At 38.7% G+C, this 17678-nt stretch overlaps 1 protein-coding gene across 2 annotated transcripts in view; it reads right to left on the bottom strand.

Moving 5' to 3' along the window:
* Nucleotides 1-16524, bottom strand: part of TGFBR1 (transforming growth factor, beta receptor 1) — a 34275-nt gene extending 17751 nt beyond the window's left edge. Inside the window, exons 1-4 of one of the 2 annotated variants that reach the window (XM_010284816.1) lie at nt 16491-16524; nt 11107-11358; nt 10477-10719; nt 3986-4216 (exon numbers count right to left, since the gene is read on the bottom strand). In XM_010284816.1, the coding sequence (XP_010283118.1) occupies nt 3986-4216; nt 10477-10719; nt 11107-11358; nt 16491-16524 (760 nt within the window). The remainder of the gene's footprint in view (nt 1-3985; nt 4217-10476; nt 10720-11106; nt 11359-16490) is intronic. The other variant, XM_010284817.1, reaches the window with a different exon arrangement.
* Nucleotides 16525-17678: the final 1154 nt, after the last annotated feature.

Below are 17678 nucleotides of genomic sequence, written 5' to 3'. Positions count from 1 at the left end.
AGAATGGTGTGTACCTATTTCCTCACTGAGAGAATGTGAAGAGTTATACTGAGAATTCTGCACTGGTGGGTTAGAAATAATCTAGCTTTCCACATCTGCTCAGACAGTTAGAAGATGGAGTCAAGAATAGCAGCATTTTCAAAACACATCTTCATCCATTTTTTTTTAAACCAATTACCAACTAGTTCAAGAAAACAGAAGAACCTTGCCCTAAACCCCCAAATAATGGCATGACCTATCAACTAAGGATTTTTTCCTTTGGATGTACAGCATATTAACAATAGAAGCCAGAAACAATTTTATAATCACATCTTATTATATCACAAGGAACCTAAAGATGACCCAGTCATATGGAATTTCATCCTATTGTACCTGGAACCTGAGCCAGCAATCAGGAAATTATTTATAGGAACCCACTTGTTTAGGAAACCTTCCTCTGCACAGCAGTCAAGTGTATTTTTGGGACAAACTATGAGTTTTAGGCCAAATGGGAGACTGGTATGCTTAACTACAGATAGATCTTGTTAAAAGTTTGATATTGACTAACTCAGTTAATAGGGACCCCCTGGGAAACTGACCTCAGGGACACGGGAGCAGAGCTGGCAGAAATTAAAGGACAGGACACTTTCCATAGAGCACAAGAGCTCTCAATCCCCAGGTGTAAGAAACTGGGAAGCGAAGGCAAGAGACCAGCATGGCTGAGTCAAGACCTGCTGGGCAAACTAAAGGGCAAGAAGGAAATGCAGAGGCAATAGAAGCAGGGACAGGTATCCTGCGAAGATTACAGGGACACTGCCTGGTTGGGTAGGGATGGGGTCAGGACGGCCAAGGTGTGGCTGGAGCTGAAGTGGGCAAGGGATGCAAACAATAAGGGCTTCTACAGGTACATCAGCCAGAGAAGGAAGGTCAAAGTGTACCCCCCTTGATGAGCAAGACTGACAGACTGGTAACAACAGATAAGGCGGCTGAGGTACTGAACGATTTCTTTGCCTTAGTCTTCACTGGCAGTCTCTCACACTGTAAGAGAAGGTCAGGTTCAAGACCACCTGAGGAACCTGAACATGCAAAAGTCAATGGGACCTGATGAGATGCATCCCAGAGCCCTGAGGGAATTGGCTGATGTAGTTGCCAAGCCACTCTTCATGATATCTGAAAATTAATGGCAGTCAGGTGAAGTCCCTGGACACTGGAAAAAGGGAAACATTGCACCCATTCTTAAAAAACGTACCAAGGAGGAACCTGGGAACTACTGACCCCATCAGCCTCACTTCTGTGCCTGCGAATATCATGGAACAGATTCTCCTAGAAGCTATGCCAAGGTACAGGGAGGACAGGGAGGTGATTTGAGACAGCCAGCATGGCTTCACCAAGGGCAAGTCCTGCCTGACCAACCTAGTGGCCTTCTGTGATGGAGTGACCACATCAGTGGACAAGGGAAGAGCTACCAATGTCATCTATCTGGACTTGTGTAAGGCCTTTGACACAGTCCCCCAAAACATCCTTCTCTAAATGGGAGAGAGATGGATTTGATGGTTGGATTGTTGGGTGGATGAGGAATTGGTTGGAGGATTGCAGCTAGAGGGTAGCGGTCAACAGCTCAATGTCCAGAGGGAGATCAGCAAAAAGTGGTGTACCTCAGGGGTCTGGTACTGGGACCAGTACTGTTTAATATCTCCATCAATAACACAGACAGTGGAATCGAGCACACCCTCAGCAAGTTTGCAGATGACACCAAGCTGAGTGGTGCAGTTGACATACCTGAGGGATAGGATATCATCCAGAGGAACCTGGACAAGCTCAAGATTGGGCCCATGTGAACCTCATGAGGTTTAACAAGGACAAATGGAAGGCCCTGCACCTGGGTCAGGGCAACCTCTGGTATCAATACAGGCTGGGGGATGAAGGGATTGAGAGCAGCCCTGCCAAGAGTGTCTTGGAGGGTACGGGTGGAAAAGCTGGATGGGAGCTGGCAGTGCACGCTCATAGCCCAGAAGGCCAACTATATCCTGGGCTGCACCCAAAGAAGTGTGGCCAGCAGGTTGAGGGGAGTGATTCCGCCTCTCTACTCCACTCTGGTGAGACCCCACCTGGAGTACTGCGTCCAGCTTTGGAGCCCTCAGCACAGCAAACACATGGACCTGTTGGAGAGGGTCCAGAGGAGGGCCACAACAATGATCAGAGGGATGGAACACCTAATCTGTGAAGAAAGGCTGAGAGAGTTACGGTTGTTCATCCTGGAGAAGAGAAAGCTCCAGGAAGACCTTATTGCAGCCTTCCAGTACTTAAAGGGGGTTTATACGAAAGATGGGGACAGACTTTTTAGCAGGGCTTGTTGCGATAGGACAACTAGTAATGGTTTTAAACTAAAAGAGGGTACATTTCAACTAGATATAAAGATGATATTTTTCACAATGAGGGTGGTGAGATACTGACACAGGTTGCCCAGAGAGGTGGTAGATGCCTCATCCCTGGAAACATTCAAGGTCAGGCTGGACTGGGCTCTGAGCAACCTGATCTAGTTGAAGATGTCCCTGCTCATTGTAGGGGGGGGCGTAGACCAGATGACCTTTAACGGTCCCTTCCAACCCAAAGATCCTCTGAAAAGTTATAGCTAAGGTAAAAGCATATAGGATATATTGCAATAAATGCGACATAGTAACTAGGGCTTCTGCAGAGATGAATTTTCATTTACGTCTTTAATGCAAGTGATCTACTAATTTTAAACCCAGGCTACAGATACTCCACTAGGTCCATCAGAACAAACTCAAGTTCTCACCGGTGCTATTAATATGCAATACAGTTTTAGGCATGAAAGACAGTTTCTAATGGTAAGCATAATAAGCTGCAGAAAAAGTTGCTTGGTATGCTGCAGATCTGCAAGCTCTTGGAGGTTAACAAGTTGCGCAAACATCTGTTCAGAACAAGCTAGCTATAGCTAACCCTTTCCTGGAGAAGGGAAGCGTGCTGCACAACCTCTTGGGTTCTGTTCCAATTCTACAGATTTATACAGATACTTGAAATTAATCTACTGATAATTAAAGATAATCCTATTTACATGTATACTCCAACTATGCTAAAACCATTTAGAAATTTCCCACAAAACTGAGAGCCCTTTAAATCCACGATGTGTGGATTCTTGACCCCTCCCTAAAGTGACATAATTTTCTGTTAATGTTTTCTTCAGGAAAAAAAAAGGCAAAGGCCATTTGTGGCAAAACATGTTACTTCAGATTAAAATGACCAAACGAAACAGCATAACATTTAGCTCCCCTCAACGTAAGAAATAAAAAACCTTTTGTTGGTTTTGCCAAATTTGTGCCTTAAATTGGACTCCAGGAAAACCCAAGAAACTGTCATCCAACTAAAACCGCAACAAATGAAGTTGAAAAGAAATGGTTAAACTGTTCTTAGTGGATACTTAAAGGCTTATCAGGAGAACATCAGGAAACGGGTACAGCTTTTTTACATACTGGGAACAAATCATCAATTACCTTTTCCCAAATTCTTTTCTAACTGGAGCTCTAAATTAATAACGTCTCATCTCAGCCTTAAAAACCAATCTTCTACCTCCCGCTTTCTATTAGGACAACAATATTAGACATGATCTCTTTTGGTCCCACACACTTATTTTATCAGGCTATAAGGGAAGTACAGGTATTCAGCAGATGTGTGGGCTGACAGGATAAGGCATCTCCTTTTCGATAAAAAACTTAGCCAGTACTTTAACTTGCTTGCAGAAGTTATACCTCATTAAATATGCAATATTTTTTACAAAATATTTAAACAAAGCATGCTTTCCAGAAAAAGGAATATGTACTTTTTTCCCTTCATTAAACCTATAAAAGCCTGCCAAACCCTGAAATGCTCTAGTAACAAAATTTTTTGCTACTCTTAATTGGATCCTCACAACTTTATTTTCCCCTCCATTTACCATCTATTCTGACGGGGTACACCATCAGCAAAATGAATTCACAGCATCACTAACCTTTGTTGTCTGCAGCTATAAATCCAAGAATGTTTTCATGCCGTAGCATAACTGTTTGATAAATTTCTGCTTCACGAAACCATGAGCGTTCCTCTCTTGAAGAGAAGATCTTCACAGCAACTTCTTCTCCTCTCCACTTCCCTCGCCAGACTTCTCCAAAGCGACCCTTACCAATGCTTTCTTGAAGTACTATAGTTCTTGCAATTGTTCTTTGCACAAGCAAAGGTAAACCTAAAAAGAAGATTTAACATTAACCTTAAACATCACTCTAGCAAAATAAGCACTATATCGTAAGCACTAAATATAAGATCCATATTCTGTTAAGATATTTCTCTTAGAATGCATATAAACTCTCAAGATTTTAACAGCTTATGAACTGCTAACAAGCATGTAGGTAAGAGGCTGCCTTCAACCTTAAAGGCCAGCTATACAAGTATTCAAAGATACTATCCCACAAACTGCCTCTACAGTTGTTAGAGGGCACAACCTTCCTTTCAATCTAGAATTGACAGCTGTTGATCCATAAAGTTTTATTTTAATGAAAAAAACCAAAACCAAACCATGAAACAATTTGGACCAGGTCTGAGGTTTTTTTTTGGGGTGGGTTTTTTGTGTGTGTGCGTGTGTGTGTTTGGTTGTGGGGTTTTGTTTCTTTTTTAAGAAAAGGATCTGCCCATAACTCTCCTGGCAAAGCAATTCAAGAGCACTTTTGCTACTGATTAATTTACTTGATTTATCACTAAATATGACTCAGTCCATTTCTAAGTTAAATCACGCTTATCAGCAACGCCAACTGTCAAATGTTCACATTCATGCCCAAATATGCCAGTAGCCTGGTAGTACTCAAGCCACTGTAAAATTGGAAAACATCCTTGTAATGCAACCTTCTCATTTTATAGGCCATTCTTGTGCACCTCACTATAATTATACTTGCAGATTCAGAACATCTACATGCATTCAACTCACAGCATGTCATAATGTGCTTCAGTAAGTTTATACAACAAAGCAGCAGCACTTGCACTCCCCAGCCAGGATGAGGTTTTTGTTTATTTTAAATCCTTCCTGTTGTAACTGCAAGGCTTGTCACAGAACTGTGTGGTGATACTACACTGCAGGATGAACGCATCAGCCAGGTTGTCTGCTCACAATAAGCTCTTCTGGTACAGGATTAACTTTGTGAAGTGTTTTGTCTGTTACTCCATAAACACCGTTTCAATAACTGATAGAAGAACAATTGTATTCCCTTATACTACAGAATATTTGAGCTATTAGTTGGGATTTATAACTAGGTCCTGTCCATCTCTGGATGTTATTTGCTAATAACAGCTCTAGAAGGACATCTGATCTTGACAGCAGCATTGATACACTTGTGTCTCAGTCTGAGCAGTGCAACTTAAAAACACTACAGTGTTCAGCGGTGTTCCTCAAGACTTCCAGACCTACAGAAAATTTCTGTATGATCTGTGCTGAGAATATACTTACCTGAAGAAGAGGATAGAATGGACACCGTACCACTAATTTAATCATTGTCAGGTGCTGCAATAATTCCTACTGAGAAAGTTAAAATTTTTGCTGTAATAGCTGTCCCCAGGTCAATTGTGCTGTGTGCCCAGACTATAAAGGCTCATCTGTGAAGCCTAACTTGCATTCTTTAGGGACAGACTTCTGAAATGCAGAAAAGGCCAGACTAGAACAGCAACAGCACCAAACTCAACCCTGAAAATGTAAGATTTTACTTTATTGGCCAGCAAAAGCTTCCTCCTTAGCACTTATATACTACTGCAAAATCCACTGACAGGTGTTAAACACAAGCAGATTTTGTATACTTGAAAGGGATGATATGCCTAGTATTTTCTTTTTCCTACAGCTGTTTCAGAAAACTGTTTGTACATTTTCAGTTTCAGATGCACTGCTCTCAGCTTGCTGTACCATTCACAGACATCCCTTCTGGTTTAAAAAGATGTCCAAGGCTATCAGCTAACCTCTAAACAGATACTAAGCGCCAAACCTTCCAGACACAAAGCATTTCAATTTCACATTACAAGCCCCCAATCATCCCATTAACATGTCACAGTACAATAAAAACCCTGCTGTGATCTATCCACCTTGCTCCTATATATTTTTAAAATATTAAAAGATTCCACTTGCTTCTGGTTTTTGCAACTGAGCTTTTTACCATTACTGCTGCTGAACAAAATCAGAAGATAGGAATCCATGTTTATCTTACATCCATAAGAATTCCTTGCAGACCTCCTGTTGCAACTGAGTGGTCTCCTCTTTTTGCTATAGAGGAAACACAGCCCTGTATCATGAGGAACTAAAGCAACTGCTTTATTACAAACTGGACTGCCTGCAAAGTGGCTCACCAGAGACAGCTACAGCATTTATCTTTGACATATCCATTGGGCACAACTGTTCTTCAAGCTCTTGGAGTCGAGCTTTTTCCCAACTGTTCATGAAGAAAGATGACAAGCAGTTCGCTAATCAGGGGGATTAGAAAATTCAGGCTCATGTTAAATTCAACAGCCGCCCATAACATTCAGCATCTTTTATTCAGCCACGGTCATCCAATTTAACCCTGATACTTCATTGTTATGTATGAAAATGATAAGGCATCCTCAAGCCTTCTGAGAGTTTAACAAAAGAGTTTTTTCTCTTTCATAACTTAACTGTACTCTGATTAGCTCGGACCAATGACTGTTCAATGCATGAGAAGTTTGTACCTGATTTGGTTAATTTGGGAATTAAGGAATTAAGTTCTAAAGCACTAAAGGCAGCCAACAAAAGCAGCTGCTAGAACTTTGATCCTGTTTGTACCTCGCTGCCCAGAAGCCCTTCTCTGAAGAGTAATAACCCAGCCCCATGAACTGTGAAAAATCTCATTCTCTTCAAGCTTCTATGAACCACAGATAAGTTTGAGGAGTTTTACATTCACTTCAACTGACTCAACTTTACACTGATTTTTTGTGACCCTTTGGATTTCTAAACACTTTAAGTTCCTGCTTGAAGTCACCTATCAAAAATAATCAAAGCTTCTCCCCCGTTTTAGGCAGTTTTTCCCATTTCCTTACCACTAAGTAACTTTGTCATTTCTGAGTTGGAGAGTAACAGCTGGGCATCCCAATCTGTCTATACAGTATATAGTTGATATTTAGAGATTTGCATCACAATCTGAAAAATTATTCTCAGCTCCAAGACACCTCACAATCCTTCTCTTAGATTCAGCAGGAGGATCTATTTGAGATGTTTAATCAATTCCTTTCATCAAGCCTCTAGTTGTTTCAGGTCTTGTTAGTCATGGAACAACAGGGCATTACTAACAGAAATCAAGACTGAATAATTAAAAACAGCTTACTATTCATCACTGCAGAAAATGAATCCTACTTCCCTTTTGATCCGAGTAGGAAGCTCATTTTTAGAGTTTTGATCACTTCTGTTTTACATGCTTCTCTTCATAGAATACCATAATAAAAAGGATTCTACCAGTTTTTTATTTGACTACAAGCTCTTCTGATCCCTCAGCATGAATTTAAAAGCAGAACATTTACTTTAGGTCACCAGAACAAACACTTCCTTAGCTGTGCCTCTTAAGTCTGGTTTTGTCTGTTCTGTACATTTCCATTGCATTTCTTGCAACCTCTTGCCCCAACAGCATCCCTTTCACATAGTTCAGTTTCTGACAGTGTTAAGCACTATTTTCACTAGCTGCTCTGACTTTTCTCCCTTCAGTGGCCACGTTCCCCACCCCAGTTTATTTCATAAATGTATAGTCTTCTCAATTTTAAATGTGCTGTACCAGAGTCTGAATTAAAACATATATTTCAATGCGATTCAATTGCTGTAGGCATATTTCAGGCCACAAGAAAGTTATCAGTTCAAGTGCTAGGGCACTGTGAATTTATAATTGACTAATTTTGAGAAAAAGCAATACAAGTCGTTGCACATACATATATGGGGCCAACAGTACAGAAAAGACTTGAAGCACCTCCTATCCCACTGTCATAACAAAAGGTAAGTACAGAACATGATAAAGGCTAATACATGTCTTACAAACACTTGAGCATGGAACTCACTGCAGCTGAAGTTAAAAGATCACTCTTAAGGAAACATCCAGTCTTCTTGTTTTACAGGGAACGTGACTTTGTCTTCCAAGCATAAAATCCAACCATATTTGCTGGTTTTCTTCCTCTGATGCAGCCATAAGTAGCCAATGCTCAAATATTATAGTAGGTCAGGTGCTCTGGGAGTCTAGACCAGCTTGAGTGTCCTGCAGCTCTGAAAACTTAAGTAATTCCCCAGCATGCTGCTTTTACTTGAAGTGTAATTTGTAAGTAGGCGAGGGAAGAGTCAGTAGTTTCTAATAATTTGCTCTGGAGGAAGAATCATAAGGTTCTTCTAACTGGGATTCCCTGCTTTTCAAGAGCTTTTTTTGAAGGAGTACTTCCATAGTTTTTTTTACCTCCATACGGACATGAAAATAGGCTCAAAAGCACCATAGGAAAGGCGGCCAGAAGGGAAGTGAAGAAATAAAGACCAACAGACAACTAAGTATGAACTAACGCTATCGTAGGCCTGACTTCTGATAAGTAGTCATGCAGAAAGTGCTGGAAGTGCTGTGATTATCTACAGAAGTTACAAGAGAACTGTCAACCAGACAGTATTTTAAAACAAGTATGACTAAACAAAGTTTCACAGGGAAACTGTAAAGCCTTTCTTTCCTGGGTTTCCTGAAGTGATAGCAGCTAATACATTGCAGATGACTACTTAGAGAATCACAAGGTCATATCATCTTTGGGTTGGAAGGGATCATCTAGTCCAAACCCCCTGCAAGGAACAGGGACATCTTCAACTAGACCAGGGTGCTCAGAGCCCCTTCCAACCTGACCTTGAATGTTTCCAGCGATGGGGCATCTACCACCTCTGGACAACCTGTGACAGTGTTTCACCACCCTCACTGTGAAAAATTTTTTTTATACATATGGAACACACACCTGCTCTTTTAAGGTTTAACTTTTTTTTAAATTACAATTTCTTTTTGGCCTTCTTTAGGAAAAGCCTGTATCTGCAGACATTAAGAGTTTTATGCTCCTAATAGTGTAACAATTACCTATCATAGCTTCCTGTATTCCAAGAAATGTAAATCTTCGACTACTTCATATTCTCTTACTAAGTCTCTTACTTCTGTATAATCCTCCACTTAGCTCTTTCTAGGAGGGATAAGTCCAGTATTTGCATTTATGAAGTTCTAGCCCAATATATTGGAAGTTTTATTAATCACTTTCATTGATTTAGTTATCACTGTTAGTAAACCAGAAACTACTAAAGCTCCAGTTCTAGAGAGAGGAACTTAATCCTATCATGATCAAATCTTATTTGGACACACAAAAATTTTCTCAGCTGAAACAACTGCCTATACACTTGGTGCTACCTCACCTTCTTCAGTGAAGATATAACAACAAAACCCAAGGATCTGGGTTGTATTTCTTTCCCAAAGGCAGTAACTGGTAAAGCTGTTCAGAATCCATAATGTTGTTATAATTTTTTTCCAATTCTAGGAAATTAAAGAATTCAGCAGTTGAGAATCAAACACCAGTATTTCTTTGCAGAAAGTACTCTTGAAGGGCACCGATGTCTCAGCACATATATTTGCAAGTAGTAGGAATAATTTTCAGTATTAAATTAGCTAAACTTTTTATGTAGAAGGCTGATAACAGGTTGCAGTACACAATTGAATCTCTCACTCCTTAACATGGGTGAGAGATTAACATATATAATGATTTATCTGACACATCATTCCCTATCAACGCCTGTTAAACTGTACTTCTGTGACACAGACCACCACAATCCTATAAGCAACTATGTCAGGATTGTGATAGCAGAGACTATATGCAGTGAACAGACTACTGCCTCATATTCCCAGAGCAACACCTGTTAAAGTCAGAATTAAAACAAAAATTCATGAAATCAAGGGATATAAATTCTTCAGATGTGGTCTGCATACTGCATCCATCCTATACACATAGAAATGGCTATTTGCAACTGAAAAAATATCTTCTGTAAGGAGTGAACTGGCTAAAATATTAAATCCTACTTAGAATTCAGAATATTCTTCATATACCAATAGCTACAGATATAAATTCATTTTCAGTCTGAAGCTAAAGACAGACTTCACAAATTATCTCAAAACCACAGAAGATGGTAATTCAGATATGCTGTGCAGATCAAAGAGGTAAGTGACCCAAGACTTACCAACAGAGGAAACAAAGTATTTAATAGCTGATTATGATAATCCCTGCATATCAGACCGTATTCTCAGAAGGATGAGGAACAGTAGCAGCAAGTCTTATGTTTATTTCACTTATTTTCATATATTGAATCTACATGGACATAGCTTTTCTACTAATTTCTCCAGTTATTTATAGGTTTAAGTAAATTTGACAATATTAAAAAAATTATGCCTCTTAACAGAGTAATTACAGAAGTGTGATTACCTGACCCAGAGCCTGAAGTTGTCATATCATAAATTAAATCCTTTAAAGTAGTTCCTTCCGATATAAAGGGACGATCCAGTGAGGGATCTTCTTCACTTGGCACACGATGATGAATTACAGTACGATTATGACAAAGATATAGAATCAACATTAGTGAAATGCAGACAAAGCAGACAGGTCCAGCAATGACAGCAGCTAGTTCCACAGGTCCTAGATTAGAAGCTGGTTTCCCTGGAGTAGGGCCTGATAGTAAAAATAAAAGAAAAAGAGAAACAGTTTCATCATTATGCAACTTAATTTCTAGTATTTCACAGTTATCTTCAAATTATTTCGATGTATTATTAAAACTTTTGTACAGGAACTTTTTCAAGAATCAAAATTACAAAGTACAAAAGCAACTACGTGCTTACTCACAGTTTTCATTTAACTTGCATATAAGTCTCCAAAACTGGCCCTAACACCCCATCCAGAAGATTAAATTACTTGCTCCAAATATCTTGAAATTTTCTTTGCATAATCTAAGATGTACTTTAGGCCTTCAAATTCACCTACAACTTCAAAACTGAAATTTCCACCCTTACAGAATTTTCTTTAAAAAAAAATAAAATCAAATATACCAAAACCCCTTACCTGGTGTTGGAACTGGAAGTTCTATTTTATTGCAGTGGTCTCTGTCACAACAATGAGGCAAAGTAATGACTCCATCTCTGGAGGAGGGGGCACAAACGAACGGTCTGTCTCGGGGAATCAGATCAATTTCTGCTATGCACATACTATTGTGTATGACTTTGTCTGCAGTTCGTGTTACTGAGGTAAAACATAGCCCATCTGTCACACATGTAAAGTTGTCTTTTGTACATAGATGGCAGTAACACTGTAATGCTGTATTGAGAAAAAAACATTAATGTTAGCATTGGTACATTTTCTGAGTTGAGAAACACTTTGAATGACTAAAGATCAAAACACTATGAGGCCTATAATCTTTTTGATTACATAAGCACAGAACTGTAACACTAAAGAACACTACAAGGCTTTTGCATGGGACAAAAAAAATTTGGTGATGAGCAGACGAAGGAAAGTCAAATTTAAAGCTGAAGTCATCTCTCCTTATAAGAATTATGTATTAAAAGAGAAAGGCTGCAAGCCTAGATGTTCCTCCAGGTAAAGCAGTTCCATTACAATTCCTCATACTAAAGATCTAGACTTTTAATAATCCTGTATGTTCTACAGCATGCCAATTCTGCTATTTTAAAACCCAATACAAATAATGCTATTTTTTCACAATAACCATGGGTTATTAGTAAGTAGCAAGCTAACCACGGCTTAGCTTTAATAAGTGACAAATAGGACGCTGCTGGCTATCCAAGTTTAATACTTTATACATTATTTGATAGCTTCAATTTTGTGCCAAGGAATGGGCATATAAAGGCTTAATCCTCACTAACAAACCCTGAAGGACCTGAGAACGTACCTTCACACAAGCAAAATATCATTTAGACTCATTATTTATGAAGCCGCAGGAAAACATTGCCTTACATTACTCAAGTTCCTAGTTTACTAAAGCTATCAATTATACTAGTAAAGGAGTGGGCACAGGGAGGAAAGCAGTTTTTTTTTGGAATGACAAACTAATCATGTCCAAGATGATCATGTTTCATTCTTTAAAACTGCAGAAGTTCTTAGAGAAGGAAGACTACTACATCAAATTTCTCCATTCCTTCCTGCATTTACAGGACCAAAGGCAGCCAAAAACCAGTGCAGCAGCAACAATAAAAATATCAATACACTCTGACTCCATTTATTCATCTGTGGAGAGCAAAAACTAGCATAGAACTTGTGTACATGCATGCAGAAAAATTAAAGTACAGCAATTTAGGCAAGTTTGAAATCTTAAACATTAATGCCCAAAACACAAAAATGCACTGAGCCATAAACAAGCCTCTTTCAAGGGTACATACAAAAGTCTTACACCAAAGGCGTGAGGATTAATAGGTGGCCAAAGACAGCCCAAAATCCAAAATGTGGTATTTCACTTGAATTCAAGAGCTTAAGATAACCACCTGAATTGCCTGAGATTTTACACCCCTCTCTATCCTTGGATGTCATGGATTTAGCTAAATGGTGATCTGATCTCAAATATACATTCCATCTCAAAGTCTTTATTCTAAGTCGTACTCCCTTCTCTGAAAAGGCCTCCTTCCCCCAAGATTCTGAATCAAAACAAATTATTGCCAATCATCCTCTACTGTTACAGAAAAGATATAACAAATTTCTTAGATGCAATTTCCCACCCCCCATCAGAGAAGTAAGGAAAGTCTTATTATTCAGAATTTAACTATGAGAACATTAACAGTTATTTTCCTGTTGGTGTGCCTTTGGTAATTTACACTTGAACAAATTATTTTTAGCCCATTAAACATTGCCTGAAATAGTCACACATTGATATTTCTTTCATCTTTCTTAACAAGCAGGCCTTTATCTCACTTGCTTCATCCGTGATTTTTTTTAAATAATATTCTTGGCTCATTGTAACTATGCATGCATCTGAATGCCTACAGTAAGAGGCAGATATTCTGCAAGTTATATTTACATTGTGCCTCTGTACAGAGGCCAAATGAAAAGTGAGATTTGGGTTGACCTTGTTACACTTCCTGATCTTGTGAAGTTGTAGAGGCACCACTATGACTAAATAAAGCATGTGGTATCTTACCTTCCTCATTCATTTTGTTCCCACCTCTCTTTTGCTACAGAATTCCCAATGAGTGCAATTTCATAGAACTTATACTCTTGTTCCAGTTTAATGCCACTATGTTCTAGTCCCCTGCCAAGACACAGTACACTGTCACACACACCTGACTGGATTCCTCGGCATAAACAGATCGCTACTTCCTTCTGAGGCTACTCTCCCCCTCCCTCAAAAGCAGAAAACAATGCCTGATCAGCCGAATAGTCAAAGCTTCTAGGAATACAGGTTTTTGCTGCTCTCTAGTGGACGTACTCTTAAAAAAAATCCAACAAACCCAAACACATTAAAAATGCTTTGGCCCCCTTCCTACTCTCACCACTTACAATTCTTCATGCCTTCCAACTCAAGGGGGTAACAGTAGAACTTCCATATTTTACTAACGGGAAAGCTAATTCATCATCTTCAGCAACAATCCATACCAGGAGGAGAGGAAACAGAATTGGAATATCTTTGCCCACGTCTCACTCTCCAGGTATCTATGACTATATGAAAACCTTGTAGACAAGATTTAACATCAGTGGGATGAGGAGATGTCAGTGACCAACTGTAGTTAAATTGCTTCATTCCTATAAGGAAGTGTTTTCACTTATAACTGGTCTCAAAGAGAAAAAATCATAGTTGTCCTCTTAGAGGTACAATTTTTTTTCTTTGTCTCCAAATAGTCCATGTTCTTCTCAGAGAAATATTACACTAATTTCAAAAACTCAGAAACCAGTCAGGTCTCCAAGTTCACTTAAATGAATACATGCATTTCTAGAATGGGTTGATAACAGTATGTGATGAGAGAATGGCAGCCCTGATGTAAGCTAGCCTTCCACAGCCAGTAATATCTTTCAGGTACAACGCATTTCAATATATTTGGAAAACACCCTCTAAATCTACTACCACAATAAGGTCCTTCAAAACTTCTAAACTCAATGAGGAGGGAAAAAAGTTTTCATCTCAAGTCTTAGCCCATGCTTTCCATGTCACAGAACTTTTTTTTTTTTTTTAAAGTATTACAACAGTGTTTGGATGGAACCACTAATGTGAAGCTCCACTACCAACTAATGAAAGGTCACATCTGTTTAAGTGATATGAGGCTTGGGAAGTGAAAGTACAGACAGCTAAACAAATGCACTGAAGGTTATATAGACAACCAGTGACAAAGCCAAGAACAGAAACTGGGTCATCATAGCAATTTAGTGTCTTCTCTATTGCATTTCCTCACCACACCATGACCATTCTACATAATCATTCCTGCCTCGTGACTGACTACCATAACAGAAAACAGTGAAGCAAGGCAGTCATAAAAATGCATGTGTGTGCATTATGACACTACTATGACATATAGAAGTTATCAACAGCATACTTCTCATACCTCAGTCTGATTTAATAATAGATTAACCTCTGTGTTGAATACAATTACTTGGGTAATTTCTCAGGCTCAGACTCTCAGTTTGACAGCTTTCTATTCCCTTTAAAAAGTCTCTCTTCCACAGGTGTTGGCTGCAGCCTGGAAAGCCCACAGTGAGCGTAAAGCAGGCTGGCAACATAAGCAAGACATTAAAGCTACACAGCTTGACAAGATTTAAAATAACCTGGTTCCCAAGAGCTCAGATATTAATACTATATACAAAATGTGAACAGAGAATTAAGTACACCCTAGACACTTAACTTTCAGAAGTCTGTATTGCTAGGTACTTATCAAAATGGTCTTTTTTTATCTATTGTCTTTGTCTGGATTAAGAAAATTGCACAAAGCCTTTATTTTTAGAATTGCATAAAACCCTATGAATCACTATATAGTATTTGGTAACATCCTGCAGAACTCCTTCAACCAGACAGGTTAGCATAGAACACCACCTTCAGCCAAAGAATTTTTGGTTGGAAATCACATGTTGAAACACTTGTTTTTCAAAGGATGCTAATAAAGGGTATTACAGCAGTTAAAACTTGTGAGGTGCTCTTAAAAAAAACAAACAAACCCACATCTCATTATGAATAATAACAATTTTATATTATTAATACAAGTATTTAATAGGGTTTTTTTTACTTTTTTTTTAAAAAGATAAATAGTCTCATGCCCCCAACAAGCAGCATTATGCTGAAGAAACTCCAGATCCTTCTCCTGTGACATTATAACTCTTCTCCAATGGAAAATACAAATGACACTTTGAAACAAGAATTTCAACAGAAATTAGAACTTCACCAGGAGAACAATCAGGACTCTTGGTTCCACAATATGTAGTTTTAAGCGATAAAGGAGGGAGGCTATGAAGTGCTAGAGACAGCAATATATTTTCAGGAGATGAGCAAGAGGGCTGCAGTGTTTACCAGTAGTTTCCTCCCTGTCCAACGAAATTTGCCAGAAGCAAAAAAGCATAATATAGGAGGGTGCTGTCAGCTTCCTATTCTCTTGTTCAGACAATCCCCTCAATACACCTGACTCACCTCTGAGCTCTTCTAGCTCAAGATACTGTAAGACCTAAACATTTTTGTATCTGGGACACGGGTACATTTTTTTAACCATGATACTTCATGACCTTCAGTAACTCATTCTTCTCACAAAGGGACTAATTAAATTTAACTGTTGTAAAGTGACAGCACTGGACACCAAGTTTTCAGGACAACTTTCACATACATTTCATCCATCTTTGTCACGCAAAACTTCCACTGAAAACAGCTTTTTTTTGGCAACCAAAGCAATGCACTCAAGAAAACAGACAAACTACTTTATTACTTGCAAGTAATGATAAAGCCTTGTGAAAAAATCCCAGCTTCAAAAAAGCAATATTATATTCTCCATAATGAAGGTGCCAAATGGCACTATCAGGTTTTATTACATCTCATCCATAAAGCTACTCACAGATATGTTCATATCTTACATCAAGATACCAGAAAAAATTTCTAATGTTATCTTTCATAGAAGGGTATGCTTTAGAAAAACAAAAGAACGTTAAAATTAAAAGCCCAAGTTATAATTTCACTAACATTATGGAAACCAAAAGATAAAGATCTCATTCATTTGTACTTTTAAATTCATTTCAGCATATAAATCAGATTTCCGTCTTCATTCGTGATTAGAAGCCATTGTGTGAATGCAAGAGTTTTTCTCCCAGAATTTTGGGGAGACCAAAGACTATGGCTCACAGTGTTAAAAAAAGCTAAATTTCAGACTGTCTTACAAATTAGGCCTGTTCTACTGTTCAGCTACCTGGTGTGATTGATTACATGCCTGATCTGCATATAAACCGTAACACAAGACTATTCATTCATGCAGTAACACCAGTATATGGCAGAACGGCAGCATCAGAAGCCATCAGAAAATGCCTAACTTTGTCAACCCATGATAAGAATACCAAGTAGCAGTGGCCAAATCATACCTTGCACTTCTTTGAACATTGTCATCTAAGTTGACGCACAAGTTAACCCCTTTACCAGTATAAGGACTTGTCTATGAGTTATGGATCGAGAACCGTGAATCCCCCCCTGCTACCCCCTTGGACAGGGAGACTTTCTCTTTTTTTTAAACAAAAGGTAGCACACCACCACTTCCATCCTTAATCTTCTGTATGGAAGTCTATTGCCTTGTTTTCACACAAAGCTTTTAGATCTTGATTTTGTAACTAAGTGAAAACTGTTGATTGGACATTAAAGGGGAAAATAAAAGTTCAAAGCTCAAATCAAGGTAAAATTTCCTTCAACATCTAAATTGGATGTGTTACATAAGCAAGCTTTAAATTATTAAAGCCTGCCACACCTTTTCAAGAACACAAGAACAACCATGGGTAACTTAAGCTTACTTCACTGTTTCCACATCACAGATTCTCCATCTTCTTCAATAAGAATATGGACAATTAACACAGCGTTTTAGCACAGCAAGTTGTGTTTTCTTTAAGTAATATTTTCTTTACAGCACAAGTACCATCTTCAATTGAGTTATGAACCGCATGGTAAAAATCCAGATTGAGGGATGTCTTAAAGCTGTAATTGAAAAAGAAAGTTGTGGTGCTTCTCCACTTGCTCTTTAAAATCCAAAGAAACATATAATCCACCTATAAAAGAATTCAGGAAGTGGACCAATTATAAAAATGCGAATTTTGTCATCATCTAACTTACTACAGATGAAACTGAAACATATAAACCACTTAGAATAGGGTGTCTATAACATTCCTATACCCCGTTAGGACATAGGGCCCAAACTGTTAACTGAAGAACAAAATAAGCTTTTTTTTTTTTAAATGGAAAAATATCTATTTCTTGCATTTCTGAACACTGTTAAGAACTCCTGTTCCATGCATTAGCTCTGCAAACAGCACAGCTCTGATACCGCATCTCTCTTACAAGAGAGCATAGGTACAGAAGGCTAGAGGAGCAAAATCCTTTTACTGTGCAATATTCACCGAAAATTTTACTTCCCCACAGTGTGATCCTCGCAGAGCAGACGGGTTAGCTGTTCGCAACTGAAAGAGCA

This window comes from Phaethon lepturus, unplaced genomic scaffold (assembly GCF_000687285.1).
Source record: "Phaethon lepturus isolate BGI_N335 unplaced genomic scaffold, ASM68728v1 scaffold1764, whole genome shotgun sequence".
In the NCBI taxonomy this organism is placed as follows: domain Eukaryota; kingdom Metazoa; phylum Chordata; class Aves; order Phaethontiformes; family Phaethontidae; genus Phaethon; species Phaethon lepturus.
The sequence above is the reverse complement of the archived record's forward strand: the minus strand, read 5'-3'. Positions and strand labels throughout refer to the sequence as shown.